We start from the raw sequence: 19,402 nt of genomic DNA on the forward strand, positions 1-19,402 counted from the left end.
TTTTAAGATAGGCAGCAAGTTCCACACTACTTGAACACTGAATTTCAGCAAATGTTTGGTTCAGGGAAGGAGTGAGGCATGCCAAGCCCCCTGGGCTGTGCTGAGACCAAGGAAGCCACCAACTGGATTGAATGGAACATGGAAGATCCTGGACAGAGTTCTAGGTGAAGATATGGGGAAATAATGACCCTCTCAGATAATCTAGGCCCACATGGAAAAAGGGCCCATCTTACGGGTCTATGAAGAAATTTGGACAATGTATATATAATTAAAGGATGCCAGCTGCAGGGGTTGGAGAGTATGTGGACAGATGCTGCCTGTACATTAAAAACTCTTATAACCTATGAATGAAGGGCTGAACTGGCTCCTGCCCATCTCACCTGTGTGAGCATCCAGTCGGAACTTTCCCTGCTCATTCCCACTTGTGATGTGGTAACCAGTCTTCTCTGAGCCCGGACGTGTGAGGGTAGCCAGATGTAGTACCTCTGTGTCTATTAGAGCATCCTCGGGAACCTGTGTGCTATGCTCTGCGTTCAGAAAGATGGGAAGGTAGTCCTCCAGGCCCACCACGGAGACTGTGACAGTGCCCAAGGTGGACAGTGGTATTGGGATGCCTAGGTCTGAGGCCTGGACCGTGAGCTCCACAGCTGAGTTTGATCTGACCTGCAGAGGTTTCTCCAGACGAATCACCCCTGAGGTTGCATCGATGGAGAACTGGCCATCAACAGAGTCCGTCAGTGAGTACACTACCTGGGCATTGGCACCTGTAGAGACAGGTAGATGGCAGGCTAATTCACAAACTAGTTGACAACTTCTTGTGAGCCTATAATTAATAAAAAGTTAAGAAAACAGGGCTGGATGGGTGGCTTGTTTGACATTGTACTTGTCACCCTAGCATGAAGACCTGAGTTTGATCCCCAGAATGCAAAAAAGCAAGGCACGGTAATGCATGCTCTTGATCCTAGCACTGGGGAGGAAAAGACTGACAGATCTCCAGGGCTTGCTGGAGAGCCACCCTGATCTAACTGACTAACTTCATGCCAATGAAGGGACCCTGTCTCAGAAAGCAAAGTGGATGGCATCCAAGGAATGATGCCTGGCGTTGACTTTTGGCCTCCAGACATACATGCACACATGTGCACGTGTACCCGCCCACACATGCATGCAACCATATCATGAACATTTCCCGGCTCCATATTTGGATTGATAGTTTATCCTCCCTAGAATACTGCATTTCTTAAAAATCTTGCCTCCTGCAATACCAAGCCAAAATCTAGATGTTCAATTTACATTGCTGGTAGAGTATGATTCCACTTTTATTATCATTATCATCTGGCTATTTTGACCCTTATGACATGTTTTAGTCTACCCAGATGATTAATGATAAAACTTGACTTAGGAAAATGAAGCAAACTAGGATGTTTCAGGATGGCAAATGCTATAATTTGTATGATATGGGACAAACACACTATGATGGATCTAATTCACTGTGGGCTTTGGTTTGAATGTGACCTTCACAGTTCACGCATTGATAGCTTAGCCCTTAATTCATGTGTGTGGATGACGTCAGGAGGTTATTGAGACTAGATGAGGTCATGAAGGTGGGGCCACCAGGATGGAATTAGTGGCTTCATAAGAAGCAGAAGACAGAGCCAAGATATCATCATTGTCCCTGGTCTCCCTGCAATGCCTTCTGTTGTATTGTTACACAACTGGAAGCCCTCCCCAGGTGCTGGTGCCATATTTTTGGACTTTTCAACCCCTATAACTGGAAGCCAGATAAACTTCTATTTTCTTTTTGGTGTGTGCATATTTCTGTGTGTGCTGGTGTACATGGATGTATGTGTATTTGGAGGCTAGAAGTCAATATAATGTGTAATTTCTCACGAACCACCCATATTGTTTCTCTGAGACAGGGTGTCCCACTGGTTGGGACGCACTGACTCATCTAGGCCAACTGCCCAGCAAGCCCCAAAGATCCTCCTGTCTCCCCTGCCCAGCACTGGGATTACAAGCATCTCTCTAGCCCTGAACCTTACCAGTTCCTTACCAGTCACCTAAACCATGGCATTCAATCACATCAACAGAAACCAGACTAAAGGACTTTGAAAATATCCAGGGCAAAAAAAACAATGAAAACAATGTCACTGAAATAAAAATGTAGACTCTTGGGGCTGAGGATATAAGCTCAGTGGTTGTGGTTTGAATGTGAACTGTGCTCCCACAGGTTCACGAGTCTGAACACTTGGTATCCTGCATGTGGAACTGTTTTGAAAGGTGGTAGAACCTTTAAGAGGTAGAGTTCACTAGAGGAAGTAGGTCACTGGAGGCAGGCCTTGAGGCTTTATAGCCTGGTCCTACTTCCCATCTGCTCACCACTTCCTGAATGTGGACAGTGTGACAAGCCACCTCATGTCCTACTGCCAGGGTGGACCTTTCCGTTCTCAAACCATCAAAATGAACTCCTGCTTCCTTAAACTCTTTTTGTGAGTCACTTTTTTGTCATAGCAGCAGAAAAGGAACTGATACAGTGGTAGACAGCTTGCTTAGCATGCCAGGTTCAAACCCCAGTACCCAAGATAAAGGAAAAAAGTGTAAATGGTTAGACTTTACTGTCTAAAATTTGATGAAAGGATTTTAATAAGCATCATGGACTCAGGGTCAAAAGTTTCTTTCTTATATAAATTAATAGATTGAGTAGTTGACTTGTATATTTCTGATTAACTGTATTCAAAATGACCTTGAGAAAAGAGTGCTTTTGGGCATTGGTGGCAACATGAAAGTTCTGAGGGCCCAAGTGGCAGAGGGGACTTTGTGCCTGTCTCAGATGCCACTAAAGCCACTTGTCACAGCTTCAGATATATAGCTGTCTACATATCTTTTCTACTCTGAGTATCCACAGACTCATCAAGGAGTCTTAGTCTATACCCATTCCAGAAGACACAGAGAAAATGGGTCACCCAGATGGACTTAATGGCTCGATAGTGCAGGTGGCCACCAGTCCTTCACATACTCACCCTGGTCAGGATCCCGGGCAAAGACCACAGCCACAGGGGTCTTAACTGTGGTGTTGTCAAAGACAGCCACGGTACAGTGGCTGGGGAAGAACCTTGGGGCATTGTCGTTCACATCCTCAATGTGGAGAGTCACGTCTGCCTGGCATGATTGGCCCCCTCCATCTGTTGCCTTAGCAACCAGGTTGTATATGTCCTTCCTTTCCCGGTCCAGGGCTGTGAGTGTGGTAAGCTCCCCTGCCAGGAGAAATGACAGAGGCTGAACTTTCTCTAGAGGACACTTGTGCTCTCTGGAGAGCTATAGTGACAGTCCTAGCAACAGGTTCCATCACAGCTGAGAAAGGTTGCTCTATGTACACACTGTCAGGGAAGACTCCCTAGCACCTACCTACCTTTCTAATTCTCCCACAGCACTCCACGACCATCACCACCAATCTAAAGGTCACCATCAATAAGATACAGATTTTTGAAGGTCAATTAAGCAACTTATACCATAGAAAATGTTCTAAAAAATTTGGCCCAAAATTTCATTTGTGCTTTAGTTCCAGCACTCTAGAAACAGAACAACAGGGCTATGCAGAGAAACCCTGTCTGGAGAAACAAAAACATAATTTCACTTGTAGGGATGAATGTATATATATTCAATTATATACATACATATCTAGTCCACAGAATAATTAACCCAGTGATAAAAATATATGATGCATATGTGGGTGTGGTGGCACATGCCTTTAATCCCAGAGACAGGCAGATCTCTGTGAGTTAGAGGCCAGACTGATCTACATAGTGAGTTCCGGGACAGTCTGACTTTTTGTCTCAAAAAACAATGTGTAAAGATGTTCTCTGAGGTATTGTTTATAATAGTGGCATATTTAAATCACCCTATATGCCTTTCAAATAGAAATTGACTAATATGTTATGCTTTAGCCATATAGTAAAGTAATATCAGATGGTTAGTTTTAATTCTCAGCTTGACACAACCTGGAATCACCTGAGACTCTCAATGAGGGGCTGTCCATACAAGGTTTACCTATGGGCATGTCTTGGGGGATTGTCTTAAGTTAACTGATATGGTAAGACACAGCCTACTGTGGGAGGCACCATTCCCTAGGCAGGGGATCCTGAGCTATGTAAGAGAGTAAGGAAAGCCAGCTGAGCACAAGTGAGCATGCATGCATCCATTTCTCTTTGCTCCTGACTGTAGATGTGCTGTGACTAGCTATTTGAAGTGTTTGCCTTGACATCCCACAATGGTGGACTGTAATATGGAATTGAGCTGAAATAATAAACCTTTCCTCCCCTTAAGTTTCTTTGTGTTGGGGTATTTTATCACAGCAACAGAAATGAAACAAAGATGTATTATATCATCAGGAATGACTAAAGACAATTTTACATTCTTCCTTGCGAACACCTGCAAGCTATCACTAAGGGGAGAACAGCAAATGATACATCAGAGGAACAATTACAGAGAGGTTTGGTAGGTGTATGGGAAGGTAGGCTGGTTGAATGCACACGGAGTGGGTTGGTGAGGGCTTATTGTGTAGCTTTTCTGGCTCCTGCAGGATGCCTGCCATGCTTTTCAATTTGTAACTGAGCATGCATCATTTTTATATTCTGAAAAAACGCCCAGTTGGTTTTTCTTTTAAGTCCTCATGGGCAGTCCTGCAGCTGAGCAAACAGCAGCAGAAGACAAGCTTCCCAAATCACTTAATGTGCTGGACGGGTCAGGAAGGACAATGTGGTCACTGATCCACCCAGAGGGCTTCCTGGGACATGGCTCTCTCTGCCACCACCCACCCACCCACCCACCTACCCCTCCCTACTCAGGAATCTCTGAGTCATCTGTGGAGCTATGGATTCAAGCCAAGGGTTGGCAGCTGGACCCTGTACCTGGCTGTCACCGGCCACCTGTTTCCCACAGAAACAGGACAGGGTCTTACCTGGGGGTGTTGTTCTTCCCCTACCCATTTCTCCAACAGTCCTCCACAGGTCAACCTTGGCCTGGCTATTCCTGGACTCACCCTGCAACACTTCCACTTTCTGTCTCTGCTTTGTCCCTAACTGATCAAATAACAATATGTCCCGATCCACCAAGTTCTTCCCTAGCCCAGGCCAGGCTTTCAGGATCTCTGTTGCTAGTGGTGTTTGCTGAAGTCCTGGGAGCAGGTATCCTGGTTTGCAATGTGTGTATCTTGAGATTGCATCCTCAGCTTGGCACTCATGTCTAAATCCTCCATTGGCTCCAGAAGGACATTGGCCCATCTGTCTTCAGGGAAGCATCTTCTGTCCCTCTCCACTCTCTGAACACATTCACACATGTGTCCTCGTCCCCAGATAAGACCCATAAGGACATTCTCCATCTCTGCTTTCCACATATGCCCAACTACTTCCTGTGCAGGCTCAAGTTCCCATAAAATGGCTTTTTCCCAAAGAGGTTTTCTTTAACCTGGCTCCTGAGCCTAAATCAACTCTCATCAACATTGTTGTTCCCCTCCATTAGCATCCTCCTATTTTCCTATGTTTGTCTGGGGATGGGTCTCATACTATAGCCAAGGCTGGTCTCGAACTCACTATGTAACCCAGGCTGGTCTTACACCCTCACTACTCCTCACTGAGGTTACAGATGTGAATCACCATACCCGACTTGCATCACTCTTAACTCAGCATACTGCAAGCCACTGACTCAGCAATCAATTTTCCCTCTGGTTTATAAAGAGCTGGGTTTGAACTCACCCATCTTTTTCTTAGGTCCTCAGATACTGGTGACTGCTGGGTGGACAGGTGGGTGAGTGAATTCCTGCTTCGAGGAAGAGCCCACAATGGCAGGGGCACAGGGTCTTGGCTTCATTCCACATCTCAGACACTTACCTGTGTGAGGATCCAGTTTGAATTCCTGGGCCCCGGGTCCATGCAGAGAGTATGTGATCTGAGCATTGGTGTCCATGTCCGCATCTACGGCGGAAACTTTCAAGATGAAATGTCCAGGGGTGACATCCTCATGGACCCTGCCAGTGTAGAGAAGCTGAAGACAGAAAGGTGGACATGAGGAGTCTGAGGCAGTGACACTTGGATCCAGAAGTGGGAGAGTGAGAGAAGGAACTGGGAAGAGAGGTGACTCAAGTGAAAACAGAGGCAGAAGGAGGAGTTCAAGTTCATTTTTGAGTTCTTAGTGGATTTAAGGCCAGCCTGGGCTACATGAATTCCTGGTTGGTTGGTTGGTTTTTAAGAGACATATAAGGAAAATGGAGATTAAAAGCCAGAGACTTGACAAGATGACTCAGTGGGTAAATAGGCTTGCTAAACAATCCTAAGACCTGAATTTTGTCCCTGGATCACATATGAAGGTGAGAAAAATGGCTCCACAAAGTTGTCTTCTTCCCAACTTCCACTGCACCATAAACACAAACACAATAATAATGGGTAAAGTAATTATTTTTAAAGCTAGAAGAGGGATCTGAGGCAGTGACTCAATGGGTAAAGCACCTGTCACAAAAGCATGAGGGTCTGAGTTGAATCCCAAGAACCCACATAAAAAATGGGAGGGGTGCCCCTGCAACCTTAGCACTGGGAGGGTTATTGGAGGTAGGTGTATCCCTGAGGGTCATTGACCACCCAGCTTGGCTGAACCAATGAACTTCAAGTTCACTGAGAGACCCTGTCTCCAAAAATAAAGGTGGAAATAATTGAGGAAAGACACCCAGCATTGTTGATCTCTGGCCCTTACACATACACACACACACACACACACACACACACACACACACACACACACACCAAACAAACAACAATAACAAGTCAGAAAAGGAATGGCAGAGAATAAGTCAGAATATGGCCTACAAATGGCCACCATTGGAAAGTCAATGCCCAGGGCTGGAAGGACCCACCACAGCCAACTTAGCGGGGTCATGGGTCATTGAAGAAGAGTGATGGCTGAGGCAGGTCTGGCAGCAGGTGATGCAGAGTCTCAAGTCAAGCCCTGCCAACCTCTGTCCCTGTCTCTGTCATGATACCAGGCTGCTAAGCTCACCTCCTTGCTCATATTCCCAGGACAGACCACTGGATTTTTAAGGTCGGTAGACCTCAGTGGCCATACCACTGCCTGGGCCTTCCCCCCCTCCCCTGCAGGGCAAACAATGGCTGGGTACTGGAAAACAGCTGGAGCCCTTGAGAACATGGTGTCCCTTTGACATCCTAGTTTGCACCCATGGGGTGCAGGCAAGCATGGGCTCTGGGTATTGTATGGGTGGACATATCATGCCAAACTGGACTGTGTGGGACCCGTTTTCAGCCCTTTCTTCCCTGGCTTTGATGATGTTATGGGCCATCTAGAGAAGGCTAGGCTGAGCCTGATCTGAGCCTCTTGTAACACAGGAGAAGAGAAAGGTCCTATGATCAAATGAGAAAGACAAAAAGAAAGGAGCTGTCCTTTTGAGACCACTCAACATGTGCTCATCTGGGATCCCTGCTTACAAATGTCCCAGGCTCTCTTCTGCTGTATTTTATGTGACAGAAGAGAGGGAAGAAGGAAAAGTGAAAGGGTGTCATGCCTGCTGCATGATATGTGCATTGTGTACGCAAGTAAGTTGAAGTGTGCATGTATGCAACTACATACATGGGTTCACTTGCATAAAATGCATATGTGCATATTGGCAGATATGGTGAACAAATGTGGCAGCTATGTAGGTATGTGTACAAGAGTACATTTGTGCAGGTATTTGTCTCTGTGTGGAGGGGTTGTAGCTGACCCACTGTGCAGATGTGTATCTGTATGTATAAGTATGCACTGATGTGTGTACCATGACTGGCTAGATTTCCAGTAGACATGAATCATTCTAAGTTGAGATGTTATAAAATTAAAATGTTTACAATTTTAGAAATTCCCTTGAAAGTTAAAAATTAGTTGTTTTAAAAAATAGATTTAAAGGGAAAACTCTCTGGCTATTTTATTGCATTTATTTGTATGTGAATACATATGTGTGTATTCATGTGTGTGTCATAGCTTATGTGTACAGGTCAGAGGACAACTTTCAAGAGTTGGTTTTCTCCTTGTACCATGTGGGTCCTGGGGATAGAACTTAGATTGTCAAGCTTGGCAGCAGGAAAATGCATTGTCACTCTACCTCTGGGTTTGTGTTGCAGAAAAGTGACCTTTGTATAATGTGTAAAGAGACTGATATACAGCATGATTTCTGAAGTTTTCTGTATGGATATGGCTAGGATTGAGGAGTTGCCCAGAATGGTTCCTGCCCATGGACACCAGTCTAAGGTCTGCTTAGAAGATGCTGATGCAGGCATGGACAGGGATGGCCAATGAGGGCTTGTCCGTTTTTGTGGGGGGGGGCAGGACTTCACTGTATAGCCCTGGCTGTCCTGGAACTCACTCTGTAGAACAGGCTGGCCTTGAACTCACAGAGATCCACCTGCCTCTGCCTCCAAATGCTGGGATTAAAGGTGTATACTGCGCCGCCAGCAAGGCTTTGCCCCTATTCTCCTGTCTTCTCCCAACCTTCCTTGCCTCCACCTCCCATGCCAACGCTCCCAGGGAGGGCTCACCTGTGAGCATTGTGGGCTGTTATCATTGATGTCCAGGACGAAAACCTCCACAGGAACTGAAGTCTGGAACTTGCCATCTGATGCTGTGACTCTGAGTAGATATTTGGCTATGTGCTCTCTGTCCAGAGTCTTCTTTGAGGAGATCCTCCATTCATCCCCAACTTGATTGATGCCAAACTGACCCAGGGGGTCTCCCTCTAAAAAAGAGAGGTGCAGCTATCAGGAATTGAGAACAGGAATGAACTGGGCTCTGTGTTCTAGATGGCTGCACTCCTGACTCTTCCTTTAGGATTGCTAGGGAAGACAGAACTTTCATCCCTCAACTAGGGACCCACAATTCTACACTGAGTCTCTTTTGCAAAGTTAGGAAGCCTCTCCTGGCTTTAAAGGTCTCCTGTGAAGTGAGATGATTTCTTCAAGAAGCACCGGGACAAACGTGACTGGCAGGGAGAAGGAGGCTTCTATTTCTTGTGATTGGGAAAACATTGAGGGAAGTCAGAGGGAGGCAAATTTCAGATCTGTACAAGCAATGTCTAGGATCTGTTGAGATGCTACAGCCAATTAGGGGAAGAGTTCATTACACAGCTAAAGATACACACTAAATGGAGGGTATATCATTTCTCAACAAAGGTGTGGAAAGATGGAGTCTCCCACAGATTCTAAGATTTACCCGTGATTCTGCTCTTATAAGAACTGACTGTCTGCTGAGGGGTGGTGCCGCAAGCCTTTAATCCCAGCACTCAGGAGGCAGAGGCAGGTGAATCTCTGTGCGTTCCAGGTCAGCATGTTCTACAGAGCTACACAGAGAAACCCTGTCTCGAAAAACAAAAACAAACAAACAAACAAACAAACAAAAAACAGGAAAAAAAAGCTGTCTGTCGTCCTCCATTATTCTCTTACTCTGGGGTTTTAAGACTTTGGTGTTGTCAAGTGTTTGATGTCACAAGATCACAATGGTCTTTTTTTTCCTGTCTGTTTCAAGTGTTTCTGACTCTGTGTGTCTCGGGAAGTCTGGGGTTCTTTGTTAGAGCTTCAGATTCATCAATGCTCCCCTGAACGGCTGTCTTGGCAGAATGAACTGTGTTTATAGAACAGTGGGACATGGTGCTAGGAATTAGAAGAAAGGGACATTCTGTGTAAAGGTTCATCTCCACTGTCATCTTGGCTGGGTTTAGAGTCACCCAGGGAATGGCCCTCTGTGAGTATCTGTGAGAGCATTTCCAGAGAGGCTTAACTGGAGAGGGAAAACCCACCCTCTCCAGTGTGTGTGAGCAGTGTGAGCAGCACCAGCCTGTGGACTGTGTGGGCCTGGACTGAGTAAAAAAGAATCCAAGTGGAGCACCAACATTTGTCTCTCTGAATATGGTGTGATCAGTTGCCTCACACTTCCTGCCACTGTGGAATATATATATATCCCCTTTTAAGCCATGAACCAAATAAGCCTTTTCTTACTTTCAGCGCTTTGATCACATATTTTTGTCATAGCAATGAGGGATGTGAATAATATACTCTTGGTGAAGAACCCGCTCTCAAACTTGTCCTTGGCATGACACAATTCCACAAAGATAGGAAGTTGCCAGAATTCTTATGAGTCACAGCTGCTGGGGACCTTGGCACCCTCAGAAGACACCCAACAGTAATAAGGTGGTTTGAATGAGAATATCCCATATACTTGGAAGCTTAGTCAGGGAGTAGAAAACATTGAGGAGGATTTGGAGGTATGTCTGCATTGGAAGTCATGTGTCACTGGGGGTGGCCTTTGAGGTTTCACACTAAGTCTCCCTCTGCCTGATACCTGCAGAACAGGATGCCAAGCTCTCAGTTACTGCTTCGGTGCCATATCTGTCTGTTTCCCTCCAAAATGATCATGGACTAACCCTCTAAAACTACAAGCCAGCCCGAAATTAAATGTGTTCTTTTATAAGAGTTGCCTTGGTCATGATGTCTCTTCACAGGAAAAGAATAGTGACTAAGACAAGTAGGTATAGCATGATCCTTTGATCCCATCTCCTCACCTAAAGGAATAATGATCACCTCTTTGCAAAGTACTTTCTAATTTATAGGTGACTTTAGGAGTTTCCCACAGCTGAGTTTTCCCAGTATCCCTGCAAGGTGAGTGAGAACAGACAAGCTGAGTTTCTGAACGGGACCACTGAGATCCCAGGGGAACAAGTGACTAAAAAGTGTCACCTTCATCTCAGAGTGCCTCCTGCTAGGCTTTCTCAGTGCATGCCAATGCCTCCAATCCATGATAGGCACCCTTACCTGTGATGTAACAGGTGACCTGCCTGTTCTGCTCAGAGATGTCAGCATCCAAAGTCTTCAGAGTGGCCACAAGTTCACCAGGCTCACTGTTCTCCACCACAGAGCCTCTATAGTCTTCAGAAGCAAACCGAGGGGGGTTGTCATTCTCATCTGTGATGGATACTTCAACCAGGGCCTGAGAAGACAGCTGGATGGTCTGTCCATGATCAAAGGCCACCACATAGAAATGATAAATCTGTTGAGTTTCACAGTCAAGTTCTTTGAGTGTGGTGATCCAGCCACTCTCATTGTCAACAGCAAAGAGTTCATGGATGTTGCTACCAGGCTCCACTGACAGTCTGTAGCTCACCTGTCCATCACTCCCAGTGTCCTGGTCATTGGCAGTGACCTGAATGACCGTGGTCCCTCCTGGCATATTCTCAGTGAGGAAAGCCTTATATGGATCAGCCTCAAATACAGGCCTATTGTCATTGACATCTTCCACTTGAATATTGACAGAAACCAATGATACCAAGTCAGTATCCTCATGAGGGCAATGTGCCATCAGGTCAATCTGGTACCATTTAGTGGACTCATGGTCCATGGCCTTCCTCACCTTCAAGACTCCTGTGTCTTGGTCCAAGGAGAAGACACCATCCCTGTTGCTCTCTGGAGTAGTACCCTGAACCAGACTGTAGATGACTGGATCTTGAGCAGCTACTGCCTTCACAAACCCAATTTCAGAACCTTCTGGAAGGTCTTCAGATGCAGAGAAAGTATACAGAGGTTCAGAAAACTTGGGCAAAGGTACTTCATTAGGAACTACTTGCAGTCGTACTGGTACCAGAGAATCCCAATGAGGAGGACCACCATCCTGGGCTTTGATGTTGAAGTCAACAGCCCTGTTTTCCAGACCTACCAGGCTTTCCTTCACCTTGACCACACCAGTGGTTGGGTTGACTTCAATGATCTCTTCGGCAAGGTCCTCTATTGAATCAACTGAATAGGTGACATCTGCATTCCGACCTTCATCTGCATCATAAGCCAATACCTGGATGACAGGGGAGTCTCTGCTGACATTGGATGGGATGGACACAGTGTACCCAGATGCCTTGAATTGTGGGGCATTGTCATTTTCATCAGTGAGGATGATTTTCACTGTGCAGAAGGCCACTTTCCCCCCTCCATCCCTTGCCATAACCTTAATAGCAATCACCCTTTCAGTTGAATTTTCTCGGTCCAGTTTCTGCAGAGTGGTGATCTGACCACTGGGATTTATTAAGAACCTTTCTCCTGCTAGCTTATTGATGATGGTGTAATCCACCGTGCCATAGGGACCACTGTCTTTGTCTATGGCTAGCAACTCAATCACCTTTGTCCCCACTCGTGCATTCTCAGCTAATTCAGCTTCATAGACATGCTGCTGGAACTCAGGACTATACTTGTTGGCATTTGTGGTGTTGATATATACTGGCACAGTTGCTCGGAAGACCCCATCAGAAGCACCTACCCTCAAGTTGTAAGATGAGTCCAGTTGCTTTTTGCAAAGGTTGAACATAGAAATGATTCCTGATGAGCTATTGATGGAGAAATGTCGGTCCTGGTTGCCAGAAAGAATCAGGTACTCCAAACGGGAAGTATCCCCGATGTCAGGGTCAAGGGCTTGGACTTTTAGAACCAGATGGCCACAGGTTGCTAGCTCACTAACATTGGCTTCATACTGAGGTTCTCTGAACTCTGGGGGGTTGTCATTGATGTCAGACACATTGACAACCACAAGGGTTTCACCAGTGAGCGGGGGATCGCCTCTATCCATGGCCCTGACTTTCACTTGAAAGTGTTGTTGTGCTTCATAGTCCAGCTCTTGGATGGTGAACATCTCCCCCGTGCTCCCGTTGATCCGGAAGAACTTAGAAACATCTGAGCCATCCTCTACAATCTGATAGGAGACATCTTGGTTCTTTCCTGAGTCTTGGTCAGAAGCCAACAGCTGGATCACGGGAGTCTGAGCAGGTAAACCCTCAGAAACCGAAGTAGTATATACCAACTGGGAAAAGGTAGGAGGGTTGTCATTGATGTCCTCAACTAAGACTTCTACTGTGGCTTCAGAAAAGGACCCCAGAGCCGTGTCTGTAGCTCTTACTGTGAACACATGTTTATTTTTAGATTCATAGTCCAGAGGTCCTGTCACCGTAAGGACCCCAGTTTTAAAGTCTGTAGTAAACAGCATCAAAGGCTCTTCCTCAACAATGTTATAGATGAGCCTCAGTCCCTCTGGACTCCGGGCCTGTGTGTGGAGAATTGGGGTATAGAGTGCAATATTTTCAGGGACTTTGACTTTGTAGTAAGGACTCTGGAACAATGGGTTGGATTTATTTCTGACAGTGACATGTACCTCTACCTCAGTTTGGAGAGGTGGGGTACCTGCATCCCGAGCAATGACTTTGAGGTGATACTTATTCAAAGCTTGATAATCAAAGGGCTTCTTAAGTGATATGTCCCCAACATAGGGGTCAATACGGAAATAGGCATAATCTTCTGCAAACCCATATGTGACTGTTCCATTGGCTCCCAAATCCTTATCAGTGGCAGATACCTGAAAGAGGACATCCCCTGGTTCAGTGCCATCTTGGATGACTGTATAATAGGGCAGATGCTGAAACTCAGGGACATTGTCATTGACATCTTCAACAGAAACCCTGACCAGAGCCTGAGCCACCCGCTGAGGGACCCGGTTGTCCCTTACTTCCACTACCACTTCATGAGTGTCCTGCTGCTCCCGATCAAATAGCACCCCTCTGGTTTGCAACACACCTGCTGATTTGACCATATGAAATAAGTCTGTGCCATTCAAGAGGAAGTAGGAAAGGGTGTCATTCAAATGGTTTCCATGGACACCAAGAATCACCAGTGCCTTTTTGTGTGGTATATTCTCCTTCACTCTTGCCCTGTAGATGTCCTGATCAAACTGTAAGCTTTTGTCAAGGACTTTGGTCAAAGATATTTTTACCAATGCAGTATCTTGATACAGACCATCAGAAGCCTTAATGGTGAGCTTCCTAGAAAACCCCAGAACAGCAGGATTAACCACAGATATGTGGCCTGTGATGGGATGAATGGCAAAGGCTTCATCAGTGTTGCCTGTTTTAATGCTATAGATGACTTCTGAGTCATCATCCTTGGCCTGCACTGTGAGAAGCTTCATGCCAGGGTGGGTGGGTCCCACAACTGCCACTTCATATATCTGCTCTGAGAACCTGGGGGAAAAGTCATTCACATCTCGGACATGGATGATGACCTTGGCAGGTCTGGGTGCAAATAAGAGGGGTGTTCCTTGATCATGAACATAGACGTTGAATTGGAACAAGGGTGTGTTCTCATAATCCAGCTCTTCTGTGATAGTTAGGGTTCCCATGCTGGGGTCAATTTTGAAAAACTTCAAGGCCTCCGGTTCCAAGATTTTATAGACCAACAAGGAATTAGCTTCCTGGTCACTGTCAGAGGCACGGATCACTAAGGGGCTGTTGTCTTCATCTAGGATCATGCTGTGAGGAGGAGCTGCCTCACTGATGTGCCCCACAAAAGTTGACTTTAGGAATGCAGGAGCGTTGTCATTCTCATCGATGATGTAGACAAATGCCACCACCTCCGAGAACACACCAGCCGTGTTGCTGCCTCGGATTTTCAGTTGGTATGATGAGATTTTCTCATGGTCTAAGCGCTTCTGGGTGGAGATAAGGCCGGAATAGGAGTTCATGGAAAACACACCACCCTTGTTCCCCTCTCTTAACTCATAGGTGACTTCAGAGGAGCTTGTAGCAGAGATGAGGAGGATTGGGGAGCCAACAGGGACTGATTCTGGAATCTCTATGAAATACTCATCTTTTGAAAAGATGGGAGCACTGCTGTCGGAGGGGTGGACACGAATGACTACCATAGCCAGGTCATGCCTCCGTGGGGAGCCTTGGTCTTCTGCCTTCACAGTTAACATATGCTTAGTGTGATGAACATGATCTAGTTTCTGGGCTACTGTGATGGTGCCGAAGAGGGTGTCAATATTGAAGAAATCTTCACTGTTGCCTGAAACAGAGAACAGGACAAACTGAAGTTTACTACATTCTCAAGAGACACCAGCCAGGCTTCTTAGGTCAGTCAAGAGGCCATGGCACAAAACAGGGACAGGATAAAAGCTACATCTCAGTTGGCCTGTATTTAGTATATCATATATAGAGTAAATGCACACTACACAGTTCTGAATGCCATCCACTGCAGTTGCTTTCTAAATTGAACTGTCAGGATAAGAAAGTGTCTGAGATACAACTTACACTACAATCCAAATCTGTCACCAGTAAGTCTTTGAAGCCAAGAAAGAGGACTTGATATTTTGCAAGGAGACATGCTTGCCCCTGAACTTCACTTTTGTTTTGTAGGAAGAGCTTCAGTTGTATGGTAAGCATTCAAAGGCCACCTTTGAACTACTTTCAATAGCTCTGCCTACATACTTAAAGCATGGATCTGCAATCATGGAGTCAGGCTGCCAACACTGATGGGGACTTTAAAAGCCACTCTTCCCTTTATGGCCTCCCATTAGAAAGTCTCTCACCATGCTTGAAGAATAAATCAGGAGGTGGGTGGGGAAGAAATTCTCAGTAGCCAGACTAAGAGGCTCCTGTATCTGCACCTCCCACCACACCCATATCTCCTAATCTTGGCCGGGCTCACATCATCTTGATAATTTCTTTTCAATATTTAGCCTCTGGTCAATTATTTTATGATAGTGCTTCACAAACACTTTTCTTTAAATATATTCACTCCAGATTTGACATGTTTTTAGAAGGCAACTTCATACTGAACTTTTTAAAAAGAAAATCATTCAGGCTATAACCCAGATGGTTATCATAAAAACAACTCAATGAAAAAATTCATATTAAAGTCTATAAAAAAGATATTCCTTACTATAAAGTATTTGGCCTGATAACTATCTTCTGCCTTTGTTTAAACAAAACAAAACAATAACGACAACAAAAACCCAAGTGTTAGATATGGGCTGGGGATTCTCAAACCTAACTGAGGCTTGTAGCAGAATTTGATCAGGAAGTCTGAGTGGGAGCCAGAAATATGTGCTTCCTCCCTGCAAGATTACCTGAGTTACGGGGCTTGGTTTGGTCACCACCAGAAGCACAGGTCCCATGTGGAGACAGGGAGGCACCTCCCTTTCTTTATATCATATACACTTTATATGGCCAAATAACTGAGCTTTGTCATAAAACCTCCCAGATGACTCTTCCACTCTTCAGATCCTTCTCACAGGATGATAGGTGGCTACGGGGTGCATGAGTCAACAGCAGGCTTAGGTAGCTCCATCAAATGTACCTAGGTTAGCCAGGCATGGTGGTGCATGCCCATAATCCCAGCACTTCAGAGATGAAGGCAGGAAGATGAGGAATTCAAGATCATCCTTGGCTACATAGTGAGTTTAAGAGCAACCAGGGAAACATGAGACCCTGTCTCAAAAATGAAACAAAATTAAAAAGTTCCTAAGTTAACTATCTAAATATAATTCTAGCTATTTCTTATATTATACTGTCAAGATAGAAAAGTCAAGGCACAAAATTATAGACTCATTATGATCTCAGCACTACCAAAGATGCTTGGGAAAGGTGGACAGGAAGTACATTGACTGTTATCTCTGGTATAGGCATTTAGGGCTGCACCTTATATTCTTCGTGCATTCCTGTATCTCCTGTGTTTTCAAAAATGAACATGAGTGGTTTCTATATTCCAAAGACTATTTAAAGCAAATATTTTAACATTTTATTGCATTTATTCATTTTGCATATGCATGACACTTGAAGGTCATTCATATGGTGGAGGTCACAAGATGACTTGTGGCAATCAGTTCTGTCTTTCCACCCTGTGGGTCCCAGGAAGTAAACTCAGGTCATCTGGTTTAAAGACAGTATCCTTACCCACTGAGCCATGCCACAAGCCTCTTAAAACTAATCTTTATCTATAGAATAAATCTCCATCACAAGGGATGCCAATGAGATGAATTGAGATAAACTATGTGATTATATTTCATAAATAGTGTTTACTTCAGAAATAAACAGTGAATGTGTCATAATTTGTATTCTTCTTTATAATGGTCTTCTGATATGTGGGTAACTACTTTTCCCAAAAAGGGTGTGCTAAAATCTCTGAGTTTTTGAAGATCCACTGAACTAGCAATATGCTCTGAGAGGGTAGTAAGTCTTGATCATCTTCCTCCTTCCATAGTGTTTACTTCTATGAAATATCATCATGAAAAATAATGATTGAAGTGTCATTAATTATGCATTTTATCTTATAAATGATCACTAGCAATTTATAGTATACTGGATATTATTACTTTGTCACATCACATGGATTTTTTTAGTGTGTCTATGTGTGTGTGTGTGTGTGTGTGTGTGTGTGTGTGTGTGTCTCGCGCACGCAGTGCCTACTGTGGCCAGAATAGGATTCCAGATCCCCTCTCTCCAGCTGGAATTATAGGTGAGAAGCCCTATGTGGGTAGACCCAAACCTGGATTCTCTACACAAACAATATGCCCACATTAACAAATGATTGATACTTCTCGGTGACAGTGAAACCCATGGCATTGGCACATTGTGTAAATTATGACACATACACATTTTTCTTTGGGTTCTTTCAGCAAGGGTGATATTCCAAGTTTTTTGTTTGTTTGTTTGTTTTGGTTTTGGTTTTGGTTTTGGTTTTGGTTTTGGTTTTTGGTTTTTGGTTTTTCAAGACAGGGTTTCGAGACAGTTAGCTTTGGAGCCTATCCTGGCACTCACTCTGGAGACCAGGCTGGCCTCGAACTCACAGAGATCTGCCTGCCTCTGCCTCCGGAGTGCTGGGATTAAAGGCATGCGCCACCAATGCCCGGTGATATTCCCAGTTTTTAAAGGTAGAAAATCATATAACAGATGCCAAGTCAATATGTGGTCTGAGCAGAAAATAAAAGTTTCTCCTAAAACAATGTCATGAACCTGATAAAGTACTTTTGCATCCCTTCTCAGACATGTGCACGAAGCCATTACATTCTAACACATTTACAGGCTCTATTAACACATTCTGTATGGTCACTGGTGGCTTGTATCATATTCACAAATTTCCCCATAACTTGAGAGCACCTTTGCTATTTTTACTACCGTTTTTGGAAGAACATTGACACATGGAATGTTCTACAATGGTCATCTGTAACTGCTTAGAGAGCTGGTACTTGAGTAATTTGTGGAGTTGTGCCTCTACTGCTGACCCTTATCCCAGACCCTTGTCTCATCCCTTAAGCTCAGAGCCAGGCCCTCACCTTTTAGAAAGGAATAATGGACTTCAGCATTGGCTCCCCGGTCAGCATCCATGGCTCGGACCTGCAGCAGCTCTGTGCCAGGGGCGGTGGTGTCAGGAACATTTGCCTCATAATGGAGCTGAGTGAAGTGAGGCGGGTGGAGATTTCCGTCCTCCACATGAATGGTCACCCACACGAAGTTCCTCTTGATGGGCATCTCTTGGTCTCGGACCTAACACAGGATTTAGCCAAGTGAGCAGCAAATAGAATTGAAGGGGGTAGGGTCAGAGTCAGGTCAAAGAGACAGAATGCCAATGACTACCTAATTTATGTGGATTCCCTTAAATCTTTCTCCAGTCTGTATTTTTTTTTTCTGAGACAGGGTTTTTCTGTGTAGCTTTGGAGCCTATCCTGGCACTCACTCTGGAGACCAGGCTGGCCTTGAACTCACAGAGATCCACCTGCCTCTGCCTCCCGAGTGCTGGGATTAAAGGCGTGTGCCACCAACGCCCGGCCAGTCTGTACTTTTATAGATGTCTCAGTTATTGCTTGTTTGATTTAGCTGTTTCTATAGATATTTCCATTTTAGGAGAAAGGTATAATAGGCAGAAACACAGCAGGTCTCAGACTATGAGCTCTTTTGTTTGTTGTCTGTTTTTCAATACATGCTTTCTCTGTGCAACAGCCCTGGCTGTCCTGGAACTCACTTTGTAGACCAGGATGGCCTTGAACTCACAGATATGCCTCGGCCTCCTGAATGTTGAGATTAAAGACATGCACCACCACCACCCAGCTTATCGGCTCTTTAGGATGCTAAGACATTAACGTGTTCTGTGGTCATGTAGATTTGGGAGGCAACTGAACTAAGTGAAGTCACGGGGCTTTCTTGGTGGTAGGAATTCTCAAATCCTTTGATGTACATACATTAATATCCCCAGAAGATGATAAATTAGCCTGTAAGAATCCTGACCCTGAGACAGGAGGTGAAATCCTCACTCCAGCTTCCCCAAAAATAACTGTGTGGTAGTTAGCAAACTTTTCTACCCCTGTGGGCTGCAGATATAGGTGAGAAGAATGGGCAGGGTCAGAGGGAAATATAAGTGGGGTAAGTGGGAAATGTATGGTGCAGAATTCAAGGAGGTTCTCACTCTCAGAGTCACAGAAAGCTAGGTGTCTGACCTAGACGGGGAGTCCTCCTTAAATGTTTCATCTAAAGGTTTGCTTGCTTGATTCTTGTCTCTGCCTTGGGCTACAGCATCGCTGG

At 45.0% G+C, this 19,402-nt stretch overlaps 1 protein-coding gene across 1 annotated transcript in view; it reads right to left on the reverse strand.

The window, feature by feature from the left end:
• Nucleotides 1-19,402, reverse strand: part of Fat2 (FAT atypical cadherin 2) — a 58,865-nt gene that overhangs the window by 16,187 nt on the left and 23,276 nt on the right. Inside the window, exons 8-13 of the mRNA XM_027427455.2 lie at nt 18,160-18,370; nt 10,833-14,891; nt 8,568-8,764; nt 5,883-6,036; nt 3,018-3,251; nt 381-764 (exon numbers count right to left, since the gene is read on the reverse strand). Of these exons, the coding sequence (XP_027283256.1) occupies nt 381-764; nt 3,018-3,251; nt 5,883-6,036; nt 8,568-8,764; nt 10,833-14,891; nt 18,160-18,370 (5,239 nt within the window). The remainder of the gene's footprint in view (nt 1-380; nt 765-3,017; nt 3,252-5,882; nt 6,037-8,567; nt 8,765-10,832; nt 14,892-18,159; nt 18,371-19,402) is intronic.

Source organism: Cricetulus griseus, chromosome 7 (genome assembly GCF_003668045.3).
Source record: "Cricetulus griseus strain 17A/GY chromosome 7, alternate assembly CriGri-PICRH-1.0, whole genome shotgun sequence".
NCBI lineage: Eukaryota > Metazoa > Chordata > Mammalia > Rodentia > Cricetidae > Cricetulus > Cricetulus griseus.